General features: G+C 38.6%; 1 protein-coding gene and 1 long non-coding RNA gene across 2 annotated transcripts; one reads left to right on the top strand and one right to left on the bottom strand.

Annotated features, from left to right (window-relative positions):
• Positions 1–543: 543 nt before the first annotated feature.
• On the top strand, positions 544–17,845 carry LOC307171784 (transmembrane protein 235-like; the record flags this gene model as incomplete). The annotated part of the gene is made up of 4 exons (XM_079893622.1): positions 544–721; positions 1,555–1,632; positions 4,262–4,399; positions 17,571–17,845. 4 exons carry the CDS (start codon positions 544–546, stop codon positions 17,843–17,845), a joined length of 669 nt encoding a protein of 222 aa, XP_079749748.1.
• A 5,785-nt stretch (positions 17,846–23,630) lies between these two features.
• Positions 23,631–25,245, bottom strand: LOC307172146. The gene is made up of 3 exons (XR_013823664.1): positions 25,212–25,245; positions 24,124–24,158; positions 23,631–23,811 (listed from the first exon to the last, which is right to left on the bottom strand). It is a non-coding gene; the product is annotated as an uncharacterized lncRNA (long non-coding RNA).
• Between the last annotated feature and the right edge of the window lie 908 nt (positions 25,246–26,153).

Raw genomic sequence — 26,153 nt, 5'->3', positions numbered from 1 at the left:
GTCCAACACAATGAAAACACTGATATATATATATACTGTACTGGAAATTAATTTTTTTTATATTTTATGTGCATTTTCTCTCACCTGTTGAAATGAGGAATGTTCTCTCTCCTGACAAAATCAAACCAGGTAAAAAAAAAAAAAAAAAAAAAAACTCTACACTAATACATATCCCACTATATACAGATCTATCTATTTTCACAAGATGGAGAAGAAACAACCTCGTTGCTGAGGAGAGCAAATGAACCACAGTGAGTGATCGCAGCAGAAACTGAGGTGAGAGAATCATGTAGATTCAGTGTTCAGAGGCTTCTGCTCTCACTCCATATACAGCTGTGCAGGAGAGATGGAGGAAAACACACAGTTTCTTCATCCAGCATGAGCTGAGAGCTGATTCTTCCTTCACCCTGGACACAACTGGAGTAATAAAGACAGACTGATGTGCTTTAATGTGTCTGAACGAAACACTCTGGGCTTTAGAGGAACTGAATGGCAGTAACAGGTGCTCAAACTCAATGAATCATAAGAGGGATTTGAGCGCTGATGAAAATGAACTTTGGGACAGTTGTCATCAGCGCGGGTCTGTGCGGGCTGCTCAGTTTCATCCTGCTCGCCGTGTCCATCGGCACTGAATACTGGTACATTATAGATGTGGATGAAGGCAAGAACTCCAGCCTGGAATACAGCAGCTCTCACTCCGGACTCTGGAGGATTTATGAAGGTAAGATGCTCAACACACACAACTTAAGCGCAGTTTTATGTCCGATTGTACTGTGCAGATGTTGCACACATTTATATTCTTCCAATAATGTGTATATCCAGACTAATTTCTCACTATACACAAACATACACATATGAATATACATTTAACATTGGGCTAAATACTGAGTATTAATGAGTATGAAGAACATGGACTTAATGTGCTTTTTGTTCATGGCCATATTAATGAGTCAAGCATATAGTGACATTTAATGTGTGTAACACATGTAATATAATAGGTGTCACCACATCTCCCTTCTCTTACTGTTTAGCTAGTCATTTCATGTGCCTCATTAGATTACAGTATTTTTTTATCTCATTTTAATCGCAGCATATAAACTGGCAAACGGTTCTACTGGCTGCAAAGAAAGTCATTTCTCAAATGTTCACAGAGACAGTCCTCATCACCGGCTGAGGCTCCATTATGTACATAATTAATGTCTCGTCCAATTCTGTAGCTGTTTCATGGCACTAGACTATTAAAAAGAGAAGCAGTTCATCACAGATCTGTAAATGTTTAATGTTACACACGTTGTGATGACAGTTACTAAATCTGTCGTATGAAAAAATACTGTTTTCCATTTCATTCTAATTGCTGTAACAATGATGTCTTCCCTCTTACACAAATGCTGCTTTTCCTTTTACGAAAATAATCCTTTAAATGATATTGAATGCCTTGAACTTGTAGACTGTAGTAGTATAGAAGAGATTGCCAAGAAAATTGATTCGTGGTCAACTGTGTGAAGCATAATGGGTGTTTCCAACTTTGACTTGGTGTTTCAATGTCACCCACAGGAGAGAATGGCAGTTATCATGACATCTCGTTCTACACGGACAACTCCGACCACACTGAGCAGGAGAAGCACCTTTTAAGTAAGTCTCTGAAACTGCCATCTACACATTAGGTGCAATATTGACAAAAACAATCCCCATTGTTAAATTAACTCTGCTCAGAGCACATGTGGTCCCACTCTACAGAGTGTAAGGCCCCGTTTACACATATATGGTTATTTTGAAAAGCGGAGACATTTCCCTTCGGTTGTGCCCCTTGTTTACACGCAAACAGAGAATTCGCCTCTGAAAACTATTATTTCTAAAAACTCCGGCCAGAGTGGAGATTTTTTAAAACTCTGTTTGGACGTTTGCATGTAAACTGAGAAAAACCGTTTTAGAGCAGTCTACGTCACAGTATGCAACAGAACTTACACTGCGTCAAAGGTGCGACCTATATTTTCGGGATTCTGATTGACTAACATGGGCTTGAGCTTCTCGTTACACTGCCACCTACAGGTTTGGCATGCTCTTGACGGCATATACACGGGTTTGTGTAAACGAACACTTTTCTGAAAATGGAGAGGGTGAAATGTCCGTTTATGAAAAAACCAGGCCACGTGTAAACGTAGACTTAAAGTAACTCTGAAGCAGTGTTAAAGTTAATGAGATAATTAAGTGATTAAGTGATGATTGAGCATTAGTGATGAACACCTGCTGTTAACAAGCAGAATCACTGAAGGAAAGAGGAACACAAGAACTACAACTGACTTCAACCACAGCCTTAGATGAAATCAACTGAAGAGAAAAGAAGACATTACATCTCTCAGCAGAGGAGGATTACACAACTCCACAAACAGCATTACCAGCTTCACTTATTACTAACCAGGGGTGCATTTCCCGTACAACGACGTAACTCTGTGCTTCACTACCATAGTACGATGCATCGTTGAAGAAATCAACTTGCTAGTCACAACTGTTTCCCGAAACCATATTGTTGCAAACTGGTCATTCAACCAATTTGGTTAATGATGTAATGCAGGTGGTGGAGTAATAACTTATTTTAATTAACCTGTTTGAGGTCGAATTAACGCTAGATGTTTTGATATAGATTACAGACATGGCATCTGAAGACTATTTCTCATTTTTCTCAGTTATTTTGCTTAATTTCCTGATTCAATCGTAGGCTCGTTCTTACATAGTAGAGCACGTTCACACACGCGCAGTCTTACAAAATTGTGCTTTAAACTTCTTCACAAACTAAAAGTCGTAAATGACATTTGTATGTATTCTAAATAAAAAACACAGGTTGTACTGAATGTCAGCTTGCTTATTTTGCTCAAGATAAGGATTTAAGTCCACATGTCATGCAAATTAGAAACTCTTCTTCTAACCACAGGTCGAGAGCTGTCTACGTCTACGTTTAATAACAAATAACCCCTTATGGTCAGCGAGTAAACTATATCACCTGACCCTTTTTTTCTGTCTTTCTTCGCAACAGATTGCATAAACATTGTTAGAAAAACCACAAACTTACATAAATTGTCGAGTCAAACTGCCCAACTAAACCTCAGTTAATTCTCAAAAAGAAATTCTGTAGATGAAGGACAGAAAGAAAGTAAATCTGGTTAGTAATAAGTGAAGCTGGTAATGCTGTTTGTGGAGTTGTTTAATCCTCCTCTAAGATCTTGAAAGATTTAATGTCTTTTATCCTTAGTTGATTTTGCCTATGACTGTGGCTGAAGTCTTTCCTTTTTCTGTTCTTGTTGTTCCTCTTTCCTTCAGTGATTCTGCTATTAGGTGTCACCACTAATGTTCAATCATCACCCAATTAATCACTTAATTATCTAATTAACTTTAACACTGCTTCAGTGTTATTATAACACTCCGCAAAGTGGCACAATGTGTGCTCTGAGCAGTGCTGATTTTGTTGTGCAGTAGTGACAGAACTTAACTTTTCCAGGGGCATTTTTACCTTTAAGTATTTTTTCTAACCTTATTAGATATATGCATCATATTTTATGTCAAATTCATTTTATGAATGAATTTAATCAATAAATTAAATTATAATGATAAGACACTAGGATGTTTCCAAAGTATCAACAACATTATTTTTAATACTGCAGAAGTGGCACAGAAGCAGAATTTAGATTTATTTACACGACAATTACAATTGCATAAACATAATGTTATGACATTAATGTTTAAAAAATAATATTTTGAATACTGAAATATGAAATATTTTTTAATGAAATACTTTGAAACATTGATTGATTTGTTCAAAAACGCTGATTAATTCAGGAACAAAACGCCACTGTGTTGCTCAGAGACACACAACGGCTCCGATCTGGCTTTGTTTGGAACTCAAGATATTGTTAACTTATATTAACTATAACTTGACATCATATAGAAATATAAGACAAAAACTCATACTGGGGCTTGAATTTTGGGGTCCTTCTAACTGAATTGTATTTCTAACTGAATTCTAACTACATCATGCAGTGAATGCATTGCAAAGTGAGTGACATACTCGATAATGTCAGCCTCTACATGGTTAAAACAACAATTACGATATTATTGTAGACAATACATACAATGCATTAATATTGTACACACCCCTAGTGGTCACTCGCTCAAACTCACTGAAAATGAAAGGGCAAATTGTCCCTGAACTCCAGCCTTCTTTAAAGTCTTGAGTTTGTGTCATGTAATAAAGGCTTGTGTGTCTCAGACTTGCACAGGGTCATCGTGGTCCTGCTGCCTCTCAGCCTGGTGCTGCTGGTGTTTGGGGGCATCTTCGGTCTGGTGGCGTCTTTGGCTCAGAGCTTCTCTCTCCTCTCCTGCATCGCTGCGTACTTCCTCGTCTGCAGTGAGTGTCATGAACAGCTACATTACCCGTCTACAGATAGCAGCTGAAATGAAGAGAGGTCTCAGTGGAGTTTGTGTTGTTGTGTATGGGTCAGTGAGAGATGTGTTTCGGGGATCAGTCAATGCCACACATGGGAACACATAAATCACAATGGGAAAGAAAGAAAACACAAAATGTCCGGCGCTTCAGCTGAGGTCAGCTGTTAGGTGAACTGGACACACAGAGAGAGCGTTTAAATACATATGGAGGTTTTTAGCTCAATAATAAATATACACAAAGCCTGTTTCAATCTTTCCAAATTTTCAATCTTTAAAAATGGTACATAAAATAATTAATAATAGGGCCCCAGTGTATTTTAACTCATATTTCTCTCGGGTTAATGTAAGACATGGACACTATACTAGACAAAGTAGCCTATTATGTACTGTACCTGAATCTATGTAAGTGTAAGATTTTGTATGATCAGAGGACGTTTGAATATACAGGTGCGCAGGAGTGGAACAAGCTGCCATTGGACACTAAGGTTTTAATGGATAATGTTGGCTATAGTATAAGAGTGAAGAGATTGTTTTTAGATAGGATGGCTTAATATATATGGATATATGTGTTTTTTTATTGTTATTATTTTATTATTATTATTATTTATTTTTGTCATGAAAATGTCTAGTTAAAAATCAAAGGACCACAATGGAAATAAGTTAATGCAACTTTATTGTGTTATTCTTGACAAAGAAGTTTTGCTACTTTAATTGTTACTGTATTGCTAAATAAACTCAACTCAACTCAACTCAACTCAACTTTAACACTCTTGATTCTGGAGCCAAATGAACTCCCAGGAGATTTTACTTAACACTGGAATTTTTGCTGAGCACTTGCTGAAATTCAGTTTGTGAAGAACATAGCTGCTGTGAGAAAAGTTCACAATCCAAGTCCTAATCATGAGATGTGCTTTATATTAAGTGCCTCAAACTAACTCATGAGCCTATATGCGTATGTTTATATGACAATGATGTACTAAAAACGGAAACGGTTTTCCTTTGCGTTTTTCGCATATAGACTGTCAAAACGATCCCTGTTCACACGTATCAGCGAAAACTAAAAACGCTGTATTACTCATGCCAGGCCAGTAGTTGGCAATGCCACTTTGTAGAGACTGAACACCTAAAACACTTGCGCATGACATCAGCGTTTTCACAAATTTGCTTTTTTTGTAGTATACATGAAGATGATAACAGTAACACTTTTTAAAAATTTTTATTTAAAAGGGACAACGCACATTAATCAACATGAGTACAAAGTCCAACATGTAAATGTGCCAGATTTAGCCATACAGGCTAATTTTCATCTGCAGTCCCTACTTTGAAACCTTTTTTCAAAAGAGTGCATTTTAAGGCCCCCAAAATGAATGACCAAAACGCATAAACAAACAGTGTTGTGTAAACGGCCCCTTTAAAGTGAATGAAGGCCAAGTATTGTAACCCATACTTGAAATTTGTCCTCTGCATTTAACCCATCCAAGTTACTGCAGACACATTAGCAGCAGTGAGTAGTGAATACACACATGCACTGAAGAGTTAAATCAGGTGTGTTTGATTTGGAAGAACATCTGGACAGATAGTAAAACACTATAGGCATCATACATTTTCACATTCACACTGTAGGATTTATAATAGTGCTTTACAACTGTTGCTTTTCAGACTGTATGGACATGATCCCCGCTGTAAGCCATGTCACACTCTAGGATCTCAGTAGTCATTAATGTCAGACGTGTGTGTGTGTGTGTGTGTGTGTGTGTGTGTGGAGCAAGTGGTGGTTTGTTGTTGCCTCATTAATTGCAATCGGGTTCTACGCTCCTATTGGTTTTTGATTTGATGGTTGTCGTGGGAGAAGTCACAGAGCAGGACTGTCTCTCAAAATCTCTGACACTGCCAGAATTTAGTTGGAGGAACATGTCGGTGAACAACATGTCAAACTAGCAATCAGGGACTTCAGATTTTGGCCTAGGATCAGAGGAAGATTCTGGCCAAATTGTGGCCACAATCGTATAGTGTAAACCCGGCTTAAATGGTTCCAGAGAAAAACTGGACATCATACACTAAACAACTGAGAATCTGCACTCTACCAGAGTCATTCTGAATCTGAACACAACAAACTCACACAAAAACACTCCCACTTTGCTTAGAGATTCATGAAAATGTAAGAGTCAAGTCAAGTCAAGTCAAGTAATCTTCATTTATATAGCGCTTTTAACAACGTAGATTGTTTCAAAGCAGCTTCACAGAGATAAGCGTATAATTTAAGGTAACAGAGATTGTTTTGGCTTTATAGCAGTTAAGTTATTTTCCATCTAAAGTTAGTTTTGATTGATTTGCTTCCCTCGCAACGATCATTTGTTATTAAATTAGGGGCCGCTAAGACGACACCATTCCCTCTACACAGACTTGAAATACGAACCTGTGAGAAACGCTGATGGCATTCACATGCGCATTTAGAATGGGTTCTATAGTTATGTGCATTTGAAAATACGCAGGTTTGGAATTCCCTACAAGCCAAGCCTAAACAAAGTACTTGTCTTTCCTTATAAATTTTGATAAAGAATTTTATTTTATTTTGTTGCTTTGGGGTAGGAACGCGAAACGAATTTTCTCGACAACGCCTTATCTGTATAGTGGTAGAGGGATCCTCCATAGGGAGAGACTAGTTGGCACTTCAGCACTGCGTTGTCATCGGTCCAGGCGAAGGTCCTTCGTCAGATCTGGATACGGCCTGGATCCGGCAGGCTGCAGGAAAACCTCGGGATAAACACAGACACTAAAATTAGCGTAGATGCCATTCTTCTCATGATGTAACGAGTACATCAGGATTTATGGGAAGTGTTCCCGGTTCCGGCTGACCTAATCTATGCAGCCTAACATTAAATTATAGAAGTCTATAATGTATTATGTGAATGCTAGGTCAAAGAGATGTGTCTTTAATCTGGCTTTGAACTGACAGAGTGTGTCTGCTTCCCGGACAATGGTAGGAAGACTGTTCCAGAGTTTTGGTGCTAAATAGGAAAAGGATCTACCACCAGCAGTCGATTTTGAGATTCTAGGTATTAGTAACTGGCCGGAATTTTGAGATCGCAATAGACGTGACGGACTATAATGCGTTAAGAGCTCGCTCAAGTACTGCGGAGCTAAACCATTTAGTGCTTTGTAAGTAATCAGCAATATTTTAAAATTTATGCGATGTTTAATAGGGAGCCAATGCAGTTTTGACAGAACTGGGCTAATATGGTCATACTTCCTGGTTCTGGTAAGAACTCGAGCTGCTGCGTTTTGAACCAGCTGTAGTTTGTTTATTAAGCGTGCAGGGCAACCACCCAGTAGAGCAATACAATAATCTAGCCTTGAGGTCATGAAAGCATTAACTAATTGTTCCGCATTTGTCAATGAGAGCATATGGCGTAATTTAGATATATTTTTAAGATGGAAAAATGCAGTTTTACAGATACTAGACACGTGACTTTCAAATGAAAGATTGGTATCAAAGAGCAGACCCAGTTTCCTAACCGACAACGAAGACTTAACAGAGCAGCCATCGAGAGTTAGACAGTATTCTAGGTTATTACGTGAGGAAGTTTTTTGTACAATAATTAGAAACTCTGTTTTTTCAGAATTTAGAAGTAGGAAATTACGAGTCATCCAATTTTTTATATCCGCTATGCATTCCGTTAATTTTGTGAATTGATAAGTTTCGTTAGGTTTTGAAGAAATATACAGCTGAGTATCGTCAGCATAACAGTGAAAGCTAATTCCATGTTTCCTAATGATATCTCCTAATGGTAGCATGTACAGAGTGAACAGCAGCGGTCCTAGTACTGAGCCTTGTGGTACGCCATACTGAACTTGTGATCGATGAGACATCTCATCATTTACTGCTACAAACTGATAACGGTCAGATAAATATGATTTAAACCATGCTAGTGCATTTCCCGTAATGCCAACATAATGTTCTAATCTATTTAAAAGAACGTTGTGGTCAATGGTGTCAAATGCAGCACTATGAACGAGTAACACTAATAGCGAGATACAACCACGATCGGATGATAAGAGCAAATCATTTGTGACTCTAACGAGAGCTGTCTCGGTACTATGGTACGGTCTAAATCCGGACTGGAAATCCTCGCAGATATCATTTCTTTCAAGAAAGGAACACAGTTGTGAGGATACTGCCTTTTCTAATATCTTTGACAGAAAAGGTAGATTCGAGATCGGCCTGTAATTGACTAATTCTGTAGGATCAAGTTGCGTTTTTTTAACAAGCGGTTTAATCTTAGCCAGCTTAAAGTTTTTTGGTACGTATCCTAGAGACAAAGATGAATTAATGATATTAAGAAGAGGATCTAGGACCTCTGGAAGCATCTCTTTCAGTAGCTTAGTTGGTATAGGGTCTAACATACATGTTGTCGATTTAGATGATTTAATGAGTTTAGTAAATTCTTCCTCTCCTATAGCAACGAATGAATCAAATTTGTCCTCAGGGAGACTACAATGCACTGCCTGATGCAATACTGTAGTAGACGGTTGCTTAGTTATAATTTTGTCCCTGATATTATCAATCTTATAAGTGAAGAAGTTCATAAAATCATTACTGCTGTGTTGCTTGGAAACTTCTGGGTTTGAAGCTTTATTTTTCGTTAGTTTAGCCACCGTTTCAAATTAGGATTATGTTTATTTTCTTCTAATAGGGTTGAAAAATAAACAGATCTAGCAGCTTTTAAAGCCTCTCTGTAAGTAATTGAGCTCTCCTTCCATGAAATGCGAAATACCTCTAGTTTTGTTTTCTTCCAGTTGCGCTCCATTTTTCTGGCTGCTCTCTTAAGGGCCCGAGTGTGCTCGTTGTACCACGGCGTTGGACTATTTTCTTTAATCTTCTTTAAGCGCAACGGAGCAACTGTGTCTAAAGTGCTGGAAAAGAGAGAGTTAAACGTTTCTGTTGTAATATCTAGTTCTTCTAAGCTATCTGAGATGCTGAGATGATGAAACTGATTAGGAAGATTATTAATAAAGCAATCTTTAGTAGCAGAAGTGATAGGTCTCACATATTTGAAACACAGAGTTGGCTTTGCAGCCTTGGCTAAATGCAAATTACACAAGACTAGATAATGATCTGAGATGTCATCGCTCTGCTGCAGAATTTCAACGGCATCAACATCTATTCCATGTGATAATATTAGATCTAGAGTATGATTACGACAATGAGTAGGTCCTGACACGTGTTGTCTAACTCCAATTGAATTTACAATGTCTTTAAATGCCAATCCCAATGCATCTTTTTCATTATCGATGTGTATATTAAAATCACCAACAATTAGTACTTTATCTGCAGTCAATATTAATTCTGATAGAAAGTCTGCAAATTCTTTGATAAAGTCTGTATGGTGCCCTGGTGGCCTGTATACAGTAGCCAGCACAAATCTCAAATGTGATTTATCGTTTACACTATATATTTTTACATTAAGCACCAATGCTTCAAAAGAATTATATTTAAAACTTGATTTCTTAGTGGTTTTGAAACTATTACTATAAATTACAGCAACACCACCCCCTTTGCGTTTCAGACGAGGCTCATGTTTATAACAGTAATCTTGTGGGGTTGATTCATTTAAAGTAATGTAATCGTTTGGTTTTAGCCAGGTTTCTGTCAAACACAGCACATCTAGGTTATTATCTGAAATCATATCATTAACAATGAGTGCTTTTGAAGTAAGCGATCGAATATTCAGCAACCCAAGCTTTAGCATTTGCTCATCTGTATTATAGCTGTTTTTTATTTGTTGAACATCAATTAAATTTTTAACCTTAGATGGGTTAAAACGTTTTTTGGATTTCCAAATTCGGGGAACAGACACAGTCTCTATATGATGATAGCAAGGTGAAAGAGGCTCTATGTGATGGGATTTATCTGACCTTGGTGACGCGAGGCCGCTAGCAGACAGTCGGTTAAGCCAGTCTGTCTGCTTCCTGACCTGAGCCCCAGATTGTCATGTTTGAGCTCTAAGACTATGAGCCATATTACTAGAGAGAAGAGCAGCACCATCCCAGGAGGGATGAATACCATCTCTTTTCAACAGGTCAGGTTTGTCCCAAAAACTTTTCCAATTGTCTATGAATTCTATATTATTAAGCGGACACCACTTAGACAGCCAACCGTTAAGCGAACACAATCTACTAACTATCTCATCACTCCTGCGAACAGGAAGGGGGCCAGAGCAAATTACAGTCCTTGACATCGTACTTGCAAGTTCACACACCTCTTTAATATTAAGACAATGTATTCTAAATGCATCAGACTATGCATCAGCACAAAATAAATCAAACATGTTTGAAAGTGCATATATCTGTAATCAGCAGATTTTATAGAAAAGTTCTACATTTAATGCTCATGTGTCTGTAAAGGTGTTAAAATATAATAAGTCAAGTAAAGTCGCCTTCATTTATACAGTGCTTTTAACATTGTAGATTGTTTCAAAGCAGCTGTACAGTGATAATAGGAAATGAAAGTAACAGAGATTGTTTTGGCTTTATAGCAGCTCTAGAATAAAGTTATTGTCCAGCTAAAGTTAGTTTTGATTGATTCACTTCCGTTGCAATGATCTTTAGTTATTAACTTAGGGGCCGCTAACACGGCAACATTTTAACAGAAAACTCTTAAGTTCTCTCTGCGCAAACTTTAAAAACACAAACCTGTGAGAACACAGATGGCATGCACATGTGTATTACGTGTTTAGCCTATAGGTATGCGCGTTTGAATATATATGTGTGCTGGCGTGTAGTCCTTCTTTACAAACCAATTATTTGTCTGGCCTTAAAATTTATAATACGGGGGGGGTGGGGGGATGGGGGGGGGATAAGAACAACAGGATTTGATTATATCTTGAATGACATAATTAATTCTTACCCTCATTCCACTGTCACAGCATCACAATAACTCAAATCAGGATTGACAGGATTGTGTGCTATAGTTTTTTAAATGAGTTGTTATAGAGCACATTTTAATTTAAGTGGGAATTACATCTACAGACTTTTTACATCTTCAGTAGATGATCTGTGTTGATTCTGTCCACAATATTATTGTGGTAGTATTATTGGTTATGTTTGTTATGATAGGATGTGATGATAATGGTGTGTAGTTTGGGCTCTTTTGAGGCACTGTAACAGTGCTTGTGTTCCAGCCTGAGCACAACAGAGACCTGAAGTGCTGGTGAATTAAGGGAGGGATGGAGCAAATGACTGGGATCTGCAAAGGTTGAAACACTGAGGTCACCACAGACATTTACAGCTTTTTATTTGTGTTCTGTTTTCAGTCCTGTTGGATGGGGATCCTGAGATGAAAAAATATCATGAATCTTCCCCAGAACAATGTTACAAAAGGGTATATGCATGTGAACTTTGCACAGCTGTCTATGTTATGGTTTAGTGTGCTTATCTAGTAGCTTTTATTATTGCTAAGGTAAATTGTTGCAGTAATTGTACCATTGAGGACTGAAAATTTCACACGATTGATGGATTGGAGTAAAACTGTGGAAAGATTGAAGTCTCATAGGAGTTTACTGAGTGATCCCATCTGTAAACATGGTACTTTTCTTCACAAAAACAATTGGCATTCCCTCTGGAATACGAAGACATGACAGAGAAGATGGTGATGGTTTTTCCATCTGCTCTTGCCTCACAAACATTTGCTGTTCTCCATCTCTCATAAAACATGAATTGTAGCCGCATGTCTCCTTTCACGACACTGATGAATCATGCTGCAATAGCAGCACCTAATCAAATACATCTCAAAGCCCTTTCTAATGTTTGAAATTCCTGCATTGATAAATTAATTTAAGCCAGGAGTGCATCATCAGACATTGTGTATGTAACGTGCTAGTTCAGACACACGCAGGAGGTTTTACCCTTGTTATACACAAGTAACGGACTTACACCAAAAAGTCTTGTAAAAATACAAAATTTATTTATACAACAATTTAAAAAAAAATTAAACACTTGTATGCATAGTCAAGAGAGCAAAAACATTAGATGTAACTGCTACAATTCAAGGGCTCGGAATAATGTCACAATCTGGCGCCCTGGTTAGACAGCGAATGAGAAGGGCTAACACACAAATCACACCAATAAAGTCATATGTAACAGCACACAGTCACACGTGAGATTTACACAGCAAGGGCAAATAGCAAGTTTTAAACCGGTGTAACACTTCAAAATAAACCCCACACATTAAAGAATAATGGTACAACTAAATTGGTTTGATCAGTACAAAAGCCCTAAAACCAATTCACATACAACCAATTGATAATAAAACCCAGACGAGCAGCCAATATACCCCTAGACTGAGAGAAGTTTACATAAGCAAAACATCACAATTATATTATGTATAAAGCGGAGTTTCATCGATCACAGTTAACAGTCACTCACGACCCCGCCCACTTGGCGCTCGTAGTGCAAAGGGAAGAAGGTGCTAAAGGTGAGGTGATGACAGCGACACACACACGAAAATCCCAGCTCCAACAATTTCCAGGATACGGTGACCAACGGGAGAAACCGGAACTGTAGAGCCGAGCTGTGAGACAATGGAAGGGCAATCAGTCCCAAATAAACACACGTCAGTGCCCACTCTTTCGTAAACGATAAGAATTACCACTTCCCTCAGTATGAATGAATAGCGCGCGTTGATTATTCTCGTGGGCCTCTCGCTGCCAGGAGTCAATCGCGTTTCGTTGTCACTGCGTGGAGTCGAATATCCAACACCTCGGCACAAAGGCAGTCGAGCTTGTCTCGTTACGGTCTCTCTCACGGTCAAGGAACGCACCCAAAGGACTGCATGCTGGTTCTTATATTCAGTGGATCTACCAATCGCGTTGTACCACTGGCTCATCAGTAACATTGGACACACATGCAACCACAGACTTGCAAATACACATGTACACCTGGTAGACATTAACCCACCCTCACAAGTTGTCAGACAGTCAGTGTTATCCTCCCGTTACATGTATCTTTCATTCAGTTCAACTCTCTCCTGACACACTCAGTCAGTATGTAACACTATGAGTGTTGCTTTTTTCATTTTTATTTTTTATAAAGAGCACTTCATGACCTCCAGGGTGTCTGTGCTTCTGAGAGCTGTTTCATCCTTCTAGTTTTAAAGCTTTTCTTCAGATCAGACAGATGCACCCTTGTGGAAAAAAGGTGAGCCTAATTGTATTGAATTAATTAAGTATATATATATATAACTGTACTTGCAGATAATTGTCATCATGCAGGAAAGGAAGGATCTCAATTGCAGCAGATTTACTTTTATTTATAAAACATAAGCAAAGAAAGCTATTCAAGGTGAGAATCAACGTAACAGTTTCACTAATGCAAAGACAATAGTGGATATTGAGTGGAACAAAGGACCAAGTAGACGCTGGAGGAAGGAGCCAGAGCAGAGCCATTAGGACGAAGGTCCAAGACAGAACCGATGGAGGGAGAAGCCAGGATGAAGCTAAAAGCCTGACCCACAGAGATGGAGTCAGATCGTGACAAAGATATTGACCTGGGGTGACACCGCAGGCCAGGAGGGCCAATGTCGAACTGCAGGCTTGCGGGACTTAGGAGGAGATGGGGACTTGGAAGACCAGGGCAGAGTTGGTGGGACTGAGGACAATGGAAGAACCAGAGGGATGGAGGAGACCGGCGGAGACAGAGGGGTGTAGGTGTAGTGTAGTGTAGTGTAGTGCAGTGGAGTGGAGGTTGAAGTGTAGCTGGAGACTCTGAAGTCTGAAGAGGAGCCAGAGCAACAATTGACCAAGGTGGATTCAGAGGGACGAGGGAGCCCGGCAGAGCCGATGGGTCTGAGGGCCAAGGCGGATTCTAGGGCTCGGGGAGAGAAGACCATGACCCGAGGTGGAGCTAAGGGATAAACACACCAGGGCAAAACTGGAGACCTGGAAGCCAAAGGCAGATCCAAGCAGATGGGCTGAGCCACTGAAGGAGGAGTCGAGGGGCTGAAGGGAGCCTGCTCAGGTGGGGCAGAAGAACTGAATGGTGTTATTAGAGGAGCCGAGAGTGGGAGGCTGGGAAGGACCAGTGGTGATGAAGGAGACTTGAGGCTGAGTGGGACCAGCTGCGCTGAATGAGACTTAAGACTGGGCGGGACCAGCAATGACGAAGGAGACTAAAGGCGGGGCAAGACCAGCGGACACAACAGGGCTTGGAAGTGGGAGGGGATCTGGAAATCAAGGAGGTCGCCAGGAGAGGAATAGGCATACACAGAGAATGAATAGAACATGGATACCGGCTCACACACCTGGTCAGACAGAGCAGACTCAAGCTCTGGGTCTGTGGTGGGCTCTGGTTTGTTTGTTTGTTGTCCAATCACATAAAGAGTGCAGTTTTGAAATTTGGGGTGGATGTTGGCTCTGGCTCTGGCTCAAGCTCTGACACGGACATTGGGGCTGGCTAACACACCTCGTCAGACTCGGCTGGCTTAGGCCTCAGGTCTGCAGGGGCTTTGGGTCTTTGGCGGGTATAGGCACTGGCTTGGGTCCGTGGCAAGGTGGTGTGGGGAAGGTCTAGGGAGGAGTCACAGGAACAAGGTTTGATTACGACAGGACTGGCAGCATTTGGAAAAGCCCACTCCAAAAACAGGTCTTTAAGGTGCCTTCGCTCTAGACACCTGGTGGCTGAGCTCAAGGAACTCTAGGAATGTACAGTTGCAATGAACAAATCAATCAAAAGTTATTGAAATAGCTCAACACAACAAATGTTTCAAATGGTTTCCCCAAATTGAACTGAAAATGCAACTTTCAATGACTTCTGCAGTCTAAAAATTATTCAACCCCTTAATTGCAAGCATCTTTAATACTTAGTAGAACACCCTTTTGCTGTTATGACCTGTTGCAAATGAGATGTATAACCAGACACCAGATTCTGGCAGCGTTTCTGTGGAATCTTTCTCATGAGCAATGGCCTCCAGTTCAGTAATATTCTTGGGTTCGCGTGCTGCTGTTTTGCGTTCCTTATTTGTGAAGGGTGATGATATCTTCTCTTAACTTTTTGGACCATTCTTTTAACTTAACCATATTTCTAACTTGCAGTCAAATGTGACACTCAACAAACCTAGCCAGTTCAGATATTTTGTGTGTTCTAGCTCAAGCACACCTGGTGCAACTAATGAAGCCTTTGATTAGTTGCATCAGGTGTGCTTGAGACAACACTTTTTTTGCAGATGTGTGCTGTTGTGAGGGATTCTATTCAGGGAGTTGAATAATTTTGAAACTGTAGAAGTCATTAAAAGTTGCATTTTCAGTTAAATTTGGGGAAACCACTTGAAACATTTGTTGTGTTGGGCTATTTCAATTACTTTTGTTTGATTTGTTCATTGCAAACAGCTGAAAGTCTGTCAATTTGGCCAATAAACCTGATTTGCAATGGGGGTTGAATAATTTTGATTGCAACTGTATATTCTTCCACGGGACAGCCATCTTCTGCAAGGGAGAGGAGACCCAGATAGCAACATTGTGTCGGCTTAGATCTGGCCCACACCTGACATGCCTGGAATGATGATCCGGCCCACATACTGTAACACGTGGAATGACTACAAATTTAAACTGAGGGCTTACATACACAGGAGAAAATAAACAGAACAAGAAACCGGTGAACAAAGCAACCAGTAACCAGACAACAAACAAGGGCATAATCAGTAATCTAAGAAACTGAAAATAAGGAACAAAGGAAGTAGGAACAGAACGCTGGGAAACAATGAAATACAAACTAAAAGCCCATAGAATGTGTTCATCGGGTACTGAGATCTGCACTTTCACCAAAACTCCCCTTATTATTAAATAAGGGGAGTTTTGGTGAAAGTGCAGATCTCAGTACCCGATGAACACATTCTAAGGGCTTTTAGTTTGTATTTCATTGTTTCATATTGTGAATGGAGTGTAATGACTGCTCTTTAATAATAAGGGGAGTTTTGGTGAAAGTGCAGATCTGGCCCACACCTGACCATCTTGACCGTTTTTTTAAATTTTATTTTTCCTGCAAAACTTTTTTAATGGTAGTAGGATTTTTACATTAAAACTGTCATAATATAGAAATAAAAGGCAATTTTATACACTGATTTTAGTACTTAAAGGCTGTGTTTAAAGGGCAAACACAATGCAAATAAAATATTCATTGAGCATGTAGACTGTGTTATTAATATAATTAGTTTTAATGTAGTTTTAAAAGTTTAAGTTTTAATGTAAAAATCCTACTACCATTAAAAATGTTTTGCAGGAAACATAAAATTTACAAAAACGGTCAAGACCCCTTTAACAAAATGGTTAAATATGCTCTCTGTTTTTTCAATACTTTTCTCATCTCTGTCTGTCAACTGTCGCTCTCTCTGACAAGTACATAAGCAAACCCCTTCATTTTTTGAAAAAACAATGCATCGTTGATCAGAACATCTGACATGGAAATGAGTAGAAAAACAGCTAGACGACTGAAATATTGTGTTTAATTGCAGAGCAGCAGGAACACCTCTCCTCTGTTCTTCCAGTTGTCTATTATGAGTAACTGTGAAAGGTCAGGGCTCCTCTGAGCTTCTTGTAAGTGGGTTAATAACAGTAATAATGACTGAGTTCATGACAGTTCCCTCAAACATGGTCTTCTCTCCTTTCTTATTAATATTCTTACCACTAGCTGGTGTCACCATCATATGCTGTGCTTGTGACTGGTTATTTTCATTGTAAATGAAAGACTCCATGTACTTATCCCAGTCAGGATGTTGTATCTACAATGAGACCTGTGTTCATAACTGTTGCTTGAACTGATTAACCCATGATGGGTTTTCATGGATGGTATTCCCTTTGCACCAGTTTTAACAATCTTCAATGTTGATCAAAATGTCCAGTCAGTAATTCATAAATACCCCAACCCAACCCCTACCATGGTGGGTAGTGGCAGGGTAATTGTACAATAATCTTATTGGAAGAAAACACTGCATCACATTTCCTTGTGAAAAACAAGTACACTTTAGCATACTTGAAATAATGAAATAATATTTGAAATAAAAATAATTGCTAATAGCTAATTGCTAATTCTGTTTGTTCTAAGCATATTGTGAATGGAGTGTAATGACTGCTCTTTGTGCACAGGTCTGTTGACGGTGTCTGGTGTGAGCATCTACATCAGTTACTCCCAGCAGGCTTTGGAAGAGCTGCAGCACATGGTGGATGCGGAGTCACTGGCTCACGTCCACATGTCCTTCGGCTGGTCTCTGGCCATGGCCTGTTTGTCCTTCAGCCTGGAGATGCTCGCGGGGATCCTGCTCTTGCTAGCGGCCCGTCTCATCCGCCGGCAGTGCCACCATGAGCCTGCTGCGGTGTTCTTCATGAGCCAGAGTTCACCACAGCTTCTGAGACTGCAGTGATGATGATGATGATGATGATGATGATGATGATGTGGTCTACATTCACCTGCACTTCATCCACAGCTTGATCAGGAAATGAGTTTGTGCTGTGTGTCAAAGTTGAAATGGAGAGTGCCGGGTGGCAAATGAGACAGCTGCATCAATTATTGAAGGAGAGGCTCACTCAAGGACTGCAAAATTTGTCTGCATCACTCGACTGTGTCTGTGCAATCACATATTTTCCTCAAGGCTTCTAGAAACTTGTGTTCCTCTGCTCACCAATGCTGCACACAAGATATATACCACGATGAATCAAGCAGTTGCAGCTTTTATATGCAGTATCTCTATGGTACACATTTTTACAGAATAGTTTTTTTTTTTTTTTTATATAGTCCAAAAACTTAATAATAACTCATAGTGGTATGTCTGTTAAGTAATGACAATTTTTGGTAAAAGTTGCTATAATATAAAAATTTAAATACTTACATATTACTGGTTAATCAAATTAAGAGATTCATTTGTACATCACCAACAATATCTGGAGTAAACGTGCTACATAACAAAAAGTTTTCAACATTGATAATAATATTGTATGTTTCTTGAGCGTCAAATCATCATATTAGAATCATGATCATGGATCATGTGACACTGAAGACTGGAGTAATGATGCTGAAAATTCAGCTTTGATCAAAGGAATACATTACATTTTATAATACATTTATTATTTTAAATTATTATAATATTTCACAATTTTACTGTTTTAATGTATTTTAAATAAGTAGATAATAAATAAATGCAGCCTTGGTGAGCAAAAACATTGAAAGATTCTTTCCGAGCTTAGTAACCCATACACCTCACCCATATGTGCTTATTGAACTTTTAATACAGATAATGATCATATCCTTAATTTACACATAATATTTTTGCATACTGAGATTTAATGCATTAAATTGTAGTTGTTTGTTTGTATTATTTCTTAATAGAAAATTGTTCTGTGGTGAAACTTGTACAACTTATAGTAACCAACATTTCATGTACTGTCTACCGTGAAGTGCCATAATAAACATGACTTATGCCCATCATTTTACCCTGCACGTTGTTACAACTTATTTCATCCTTTAACAACATTATGTATGGAGTTGTTTTTTAATGATCTGTACTGTCTGATCATTACCATACAAACTTTGTGTCCACAAAGATACTTTGCAATGCATTTTAAATGAAGCTAGTTATAATTATCTTTTCATTTGTGGTAATTATATGTATCTCCCTAAGGCTTGTATTTTATTAAATATCCAAGATGCACCATGTAATCTCAATTAAAATATCAATTTGTCAGTAATTAACCAATGTGAGTGTTCAATTTATGAAACGTGTCATTGGAACAGAGTGGGCTGTTTTCTTGAGCACAAAAGAGTCAATTTTCATTCCAATTTCAAGAAAGTCTTCTCGAAAGATTAGAAGTTAGTCCAGAGTGTAATATCCTGCATTATTTCTAGGGAAATATGTCTGTGTAATACTATTAAATTGCGACTGGGTGGTTGTAAATCTCTGACTGCTGCCTTGGAGGCTAAAATAACTGCATTTAAGACAGCATTAAAAGTGAAACCCATGCTCTTAAGTGAAAATAAAGGCTGACCTGGGGATAAATGGAGCGAGAAGAGTGCCTGAGTGAAGTTTCTACCCATCACCTACACCAGAAAATTCATTATATGAGCAAACAGTGCCAAAGTCTTGCATTGTTTTTTTTTTTGTTTGTTTTTTTTTAAAAAGAAAGATTTATAAATGTTGCTTGGTGATTTCTGGCCCAAGTCAAAAACTAGATGTAAATGCATTTGGGGTGGTCTGAGATGGATTAATGCAAAAGTGTAAATGTGTCAAATTCAGGTACACAAGAAATGAGGTCATGCCACAAATAATTATATAAATCAGTTTGACACCATTTTCTGTGGGTTCTTATTTTTTGGCTTTTTCTTCTGCTCCCACGATGTGAAAAGTACAATAGATTTTTATTGCGAACAACTCTCCTGGTTTAATGAAGGTTTGGAAAGTTTATTTTATTCCTCCACCTGAAGATAATGCTTTAAAACTTGGGCAAGAGGGTTAAAGACACACATTCAAATATCTCAGAAAGTCAATGAACCAGCTACACACTTGGAAACCTTCCCAGTTAATGGCACAGCATGACGGCTCTGGCTACCCAATCTCCCTGCTCAATATAAAATAATACACCATGAAAATTATGTTGTAAAGGAAACTCAGACGCGAAGATGGTGTTAGAACCCAATGGCAGGTATTTATTAACAACACACAAGAGAATACAGGTGAGTAACAACAACAATGTGTTGGTAAGAGTGAATGGAAAACTGAGTAACTTTGTTTATCTTTCACCAGTAATTGATGAGCCAACACACATGAATAGCAGACTGGACACATGAGGAGAGGAGAGACAAGGACTTGAGATCGATGGTAAGTATCAACTGGAGATTGGCATTGCACAGGTAATTGAGTGTCTGTAGGAGACCATACTGACTGAAGAGTGTGTGTGTGTGTGTGTGTGTGTGTGTGTGTGTGTGAGAGAGCTGATTGATGCGGTGATGAGGGACAGGTGCTGGTGATTAGGGATGAGTGTGTGACTGTGGCTAATGCTGATTTGTTCAATTACTTGAAATGTTCCCTCATCCTTGATCATCTGAGCTGAATTTCTTTATTTGCATTGGTGGTCACACGAGAAACCTTTCACAAGATTCTTCGGATTATTTTCTTTGCACTAAGAAAAAAGGGTTCTTTTTAAGAACGGTTCTCTAAAAGGTTCTTCTATGGAACCATTCTATATTCTATTTTTAAGAGTGTACATTCTACATTGTTTACTATAACCGATTTATATGGGTTTGGAACTCATGAGGGGTTTGTAATTTCACATGCTTAAAGTTTTAGTGTGACACACTTTAAATGTGACTCTTTTTATACATCTTGCAAGTATGATTTGTGTGTGAATAACTGTTATTCATGTGTGTTAATTTAATTGTCCATGATAAATTATTGGCAGTGCTTCCTATTTGAGTGCATGATGGTAATGCTCTTTATTAATAGATTTATCTGTAGAAAAGTTTGAAGAGCTGCAATTTGTGAAAATGGCTAAGTAATGTTAATTAGTGATCATGTTTTAGTAATTGATTACATTTTAAGCGTTTTGCTCATTAAATGGGTTTTAGCATGAGAAAAACAATTAATGTGCAAATTTTCTTTTGGTCACCATGGTGAACAGTGTTGTGATTATCAAATTTTGATGATTAGTGTAACCTAGATTGTCATATCTCTGTATAAACAGAATAGCTCCAGGTGAAATACAGTAATGTCATGCTTTCACCGAACTCTCGCTGGTTGAGAGCGAATGACTGGGTAGATTGATAGGACCTCTGTTATAGATTAAACCTGGACCAAACGCATTAAACATTTATGGGACATTATATTTCTTCTCTCACTTGCTGCATAATCAAGCAGAGCACGGGGTAAACACATTATTCTTTTCTCTATATTGGCTTTGACAGATTGGTGCAATTTCTTTTTCCCCCATACACATCTGAGAATCTGTGAACTCTGAAAGCTTTTTCCTACATCCAGAACTCAGGTGGGGGGATTTTTTCCTTTCAAACCACAAAATACATAACAACCCATTGATTGATTCTCACATTCATTTCATAATTCACACATATCATTATTTACAGAATCGAAGTCACCTATCTTCCCTGCTGTGTTATTATTGACTGGTTTGCGCAGCTGCTTAGACTGACAGTGTTTTCCACTCCAGTTTTCCACAGAACTGAACGATCCTAATATTAGGTAGAATGCGTAGCTTGTTGTATGTTTTCTTCTTTAAACCTTGAATGCCTTTCATTATATTTCTCATTTGAACCTCACAAATGAGTGTATGACCATATCAGTTGATAAGCAACATCTATTTTTTCCTGCAGAATGCGGCACCTTTTTAAATGGCTCCTATGGACTGAAATCCAGTCATCATAAAGTAATATGAAGGTATGAAGAGATATATGGAGGAGGTGTGAAGATTAGTTCTACAAATTCACATATAAACATCATTCCTGAGATCTTCACAGCACTTCACACAAAAGCCATCTTGTAATAAGAGTGGCAGAACTCAATTTGAAGATGAAGTCAAGTGGGGATCAAATATAACTATCATTGTTTTATTCAGATGTTTTCTCATCTTGGTCCACTTATGTTCTCCAACCACTGGCTGAACGTGCTCAAAATCTCATGTCCTTCATCTCATCAATAGACCGGTCATATTTGATGTGTCTTGAATCATTAATTATCAGTCATTTGGTCTTTTTCCAAGCCCCTATGTGACCTCTCGATTAAAGCGTTGATGTTTGAAAAGCACAGTGTTTGTGGACTGTAGATTGAGGGATTGTGGCTGGAGAGTCGAAGGCGGATTTGAGGCTTTAGGCGCCAGATCTCTGTTGCAAATTATTTTCCTAGTAGAATGCTATGCATAAATTAAATTCTATGGCACAATCTCCAAAACAATCTTGGTAGCACATAAAAAGTTCAGAAAAGAGCCTTGAATCACAGAAGAAAAAAACAAACAAATTTTTTTAGAAGCACAATACATATATTAAACAATATTAATGCATTTTGATTATTGCACATAATACTGCACATGAATACTGTATGTGCAAGCAAAAAATGTGTTGTAAAAGGTACTCTGTTACTTTTTTAAATTTTAAAACAAAACTGCATGTATTTTGCAGAAGAACATTGTTTTGGTTGTGCTAGGCTCTGCGTGACTGTGATCTCAAGCGGACTGAAGACGTTACTGTAGCTAAACTCATTAATAGACATGGTGCTTCCTTGAAAATAAATTCCAGCACGGTGATACAACAACCATCATTTTATAACATATTTTTACCGCTTTTACAACATTTCAAATCCCTCAGTTCTCGTCATCTCTGAAAGCCAAGCCGATGTTGATTCTTTTTTTATTACGAGCTCTGTTACGTTCTCTTTTTGCCAGCAGACTCTCCTCTGTTCAGCGTTTGTTTAAACGGGTGATTCCCTGGACGTTGGAGATTTAGCTGCTCCATGCCAACCTTTCTTGCTCATTGTGACAACAAATCACTGCCACTCACACACCAGAGGATTTGATGATAAATTAAATTAAAGTTACATAGTGTGCCTTTAAAAAGGGCATTTAAATTGAAACTATCCCAGGTGAAAAATAATTCTATTAAAAATATACTTTAATAAAGTGTACTAAGTATATTTTCTACATTTTGTACTATTTTCGTCAAATCCAAGTATAGTTAAGTGTATTCAATTATGTATTAACTTCAACTTAACATCTATTTGACTACACTTCAAGTGTAAATAGTATACAAAAATGGAAAAACTTTTTTTAAACTTCAAGTGCACTAAAATACACTAATGAAAATCAAGATTCATGAGAAATTAAGCACACTTACAGTACAACTGCATTGTATCGCCATTCTAATGGAAATACACTTAAAAAGGCATTGGTTGGGCAGGTGATTCCACCAGCAGGATCAGTCCAGGTAAAGGTCAGTGAAAGTGTCTCTTTGGGATGATGGCACTACAAGGTGCCGTTCACTTGCAGAACACAAGTTTCTGGAGACACATAGATCTGAAGCAGTGAGTTTAGGTCTTGCTGCAGCATCTGGATCAGTTGCAGAGGTTTGACTGATACTGGAAGGCCTGCCAGGAGAGCATTACAATAGTCCAGTCTGGGTAGAACAAGAGCTTAGACAAGGAGTTGTGTGGCTCTGATAAGAAGGGCCTGATCTTTCTGATGTTGTATAAGGCAAATCAGCAGGATCGCATGGTTTGGCTGAAACCATAAGCAGTTCTATCTTGGCAAGGTTGAATTGAAGGTGAAGGTCATTCATCCAGCAAGAATTTTCCATCAGGTAGGCTGAGATGCGAGCAGCAACCGTCAGATCCTCTGGCTGGAATGAAAGATAGAGATATGTGTCATTAAGTGATAGGAAAAGCCATGTTTCTAAATGACAGAGCCTAGTTACAATACAAAAAAAAAAAAAAAAAAAATTTAGATGGGTGGAATCTAACACAATCGTGGTCTTACTGAAGCAAAACCAAACCTTGTGCAGCTCCAGTGGCCTCACAAGGATCAAATGAATATTCATATGGGAAAATATAGTATAAAACAAATTAAATTTTCTGCCACTTTTAGTGCAATCATATGGAATCAGAAGACTCGGCCATTACAATATTTTAAGTTAGCCTACTTCTTCCCATACCTTGTTTGCCATGATCATTCTGCTTTCCACTTGACCTGAAATCACAAAAAAAATATATATATATATTTAATTTTTTTTACAACTCAGTATTACATTTACACATGTCAGAATATGTTCCACTGGGACAATGCAAAACCTCAACTGACTATGATCTGGAAGCTGAGCAGGAAAGGCTAACAGTGATGTTTTGAGCTGCCATGTGATTTTAGCTACATTTATAGAAAGTAAATGTGTATGATTTACTGTGGGTACACCTAGGGGTGTAACTGTCTGGATCAATGCAATTTTCATAACCAATGATCAAAAGTATCCTATGAAAAAGGCTACTATGATGACCCCAGGCCATCCAAAGTGTAGATACGTTCATTTCTTCATCAGAACACAAACATTCTATCAACTTTTATTTTATAAGCCTATTATATGCACATGCATTCTGCTCTATGTTTTGGCAAGCAGATGCAGCCAGAATATGCAATTTATCATGATGTGTTCATATTCTAGTCTCATGTGCTTTCCTGTATCATCAAGTACAGTATTTACTGAATTCGATTTCTTAACGGTCTTAATAGCCACGTTAACCCTTACGAAAATTAACTATGGTTTAACCACAAAGAAACAAACAAACAAACAAAAACATGGTAGGCCTATTTGTAGTATAACTCTGGTTATAAAAAATGGTAATAAAAATCCGCCAAAAACGTGGTTACTAAAATTTTACTATAATAAAACCAAGGATATTTTTTAAGAGAAGAGTTTTCAGCTTCCAGACAGTGTTTCAAAATGTCCCGCCATTTAAGAGATTGATTTACTAACAGATACTATCGCGTATTAACGAATATTTTATACACAATTAAACGGACTTTGATATGTATAACAAGTCTACGAAAGCTTGTTTTAGGTCTTTTGAGGTGTGGGTTCAGCTGATCTTTCTTAAAACAGATGGAAAATATGATGCATGCTACATTTTCAGTGTTTTGCCCTCCAGCTCTCGCCAGTTATGACTGAACATGCTAACGTTAGCTTGGAAACTGTAAACTTAACACAAATGTAATAAATATTGTTCACATGTAGTATAATGAGACTCTTACCTCAGCCGGTGATCGGTTGGCATGATGTCCGCTGTGAAGAACCAGGCTCACTGAAAAGGGTGCGTTATTTCCGAAGAATCCAAACGGCCTGACTGACAACAGAGCTCCTGCTCACGGCTGCTCTTGACTAATACTGTGATAGCTTTGAACCACTGTTAATCTCCACTTCAGGAGCGTAGACTGAATTCAAATCTCCCGCTTACCCTTGATACAGATCCAAACCAAGCGTGCCGCACAAGCCCTGAAAAGTGAAGCCAAAACGTCTCGATCGCCCCCCCGGTGACTGGTCCTAGTATAGGTCATAAGCCCCGCCTCCCCGTGTTATTCAACGGGACGCGACACCAACTAAACAATTAAATTACACTTCAAATATCTTTTTTCTAAAGGTGGTTTCTTTCATTTGCTGTTGTTTTTATTACGCTGATGCAAGTTCAAGTGTCTGTTTCAAAAATAAGTTGCTTTTTAGTTAGTTACGTGATGCGGTGGTGTAACGTCATGATTGACAGCTGTGATTGACAGGTTCTCTGAGCGAAGTAGTCACTGAAGCACCAACGGACATTTTTTTCGGGATCTTCGGAGGACTAAGGAGATTGCATTTACTTTATTTTAACAAGCCTCTTGTCGTACTGCAATCAATTTTTTAAAAAGTGTGCAGAATCCACTCTCCCTGAGTGCATTCTGCGAGAGTGAGGGCGGAGCCTTGATTTCGCGGCTGTACTTCCTGCTCACTACTGCGCAGGTCTGGTCCCGAGATCGCTACTGCGCAGACTCAAGTTCCAATATGTCAGCGCCATATCGGGACACTGGCGGCTTCAGTTCTCATCAATGGAAGAGAGCGAAGGGGCGTCGTCCATCTTTTTTTACAGTCTATGATCCAAACTTACTCGACTGATCAGCTAACCGTTGTGGGCGGGAATAAACAGCGGAAAAGTAATGGCGGCA

Source organism: Squalius cephalus, assembly GCF_949319135.1.
Source record: "Squalius cephalus genome assembly, chromosome: 1".
Taxonomy (NCBI): Eukaryota; Metazoa; Chordata; class Actinopteri; order Cypriniformes; family Leuciscidae; genus Squalius; species Squalius cephalus.
The sequence above is the reverse complement of the archived record's forward strand: the minus strand, read 5'-3'. Positions and strand labels throughout refer to the sequence as shown.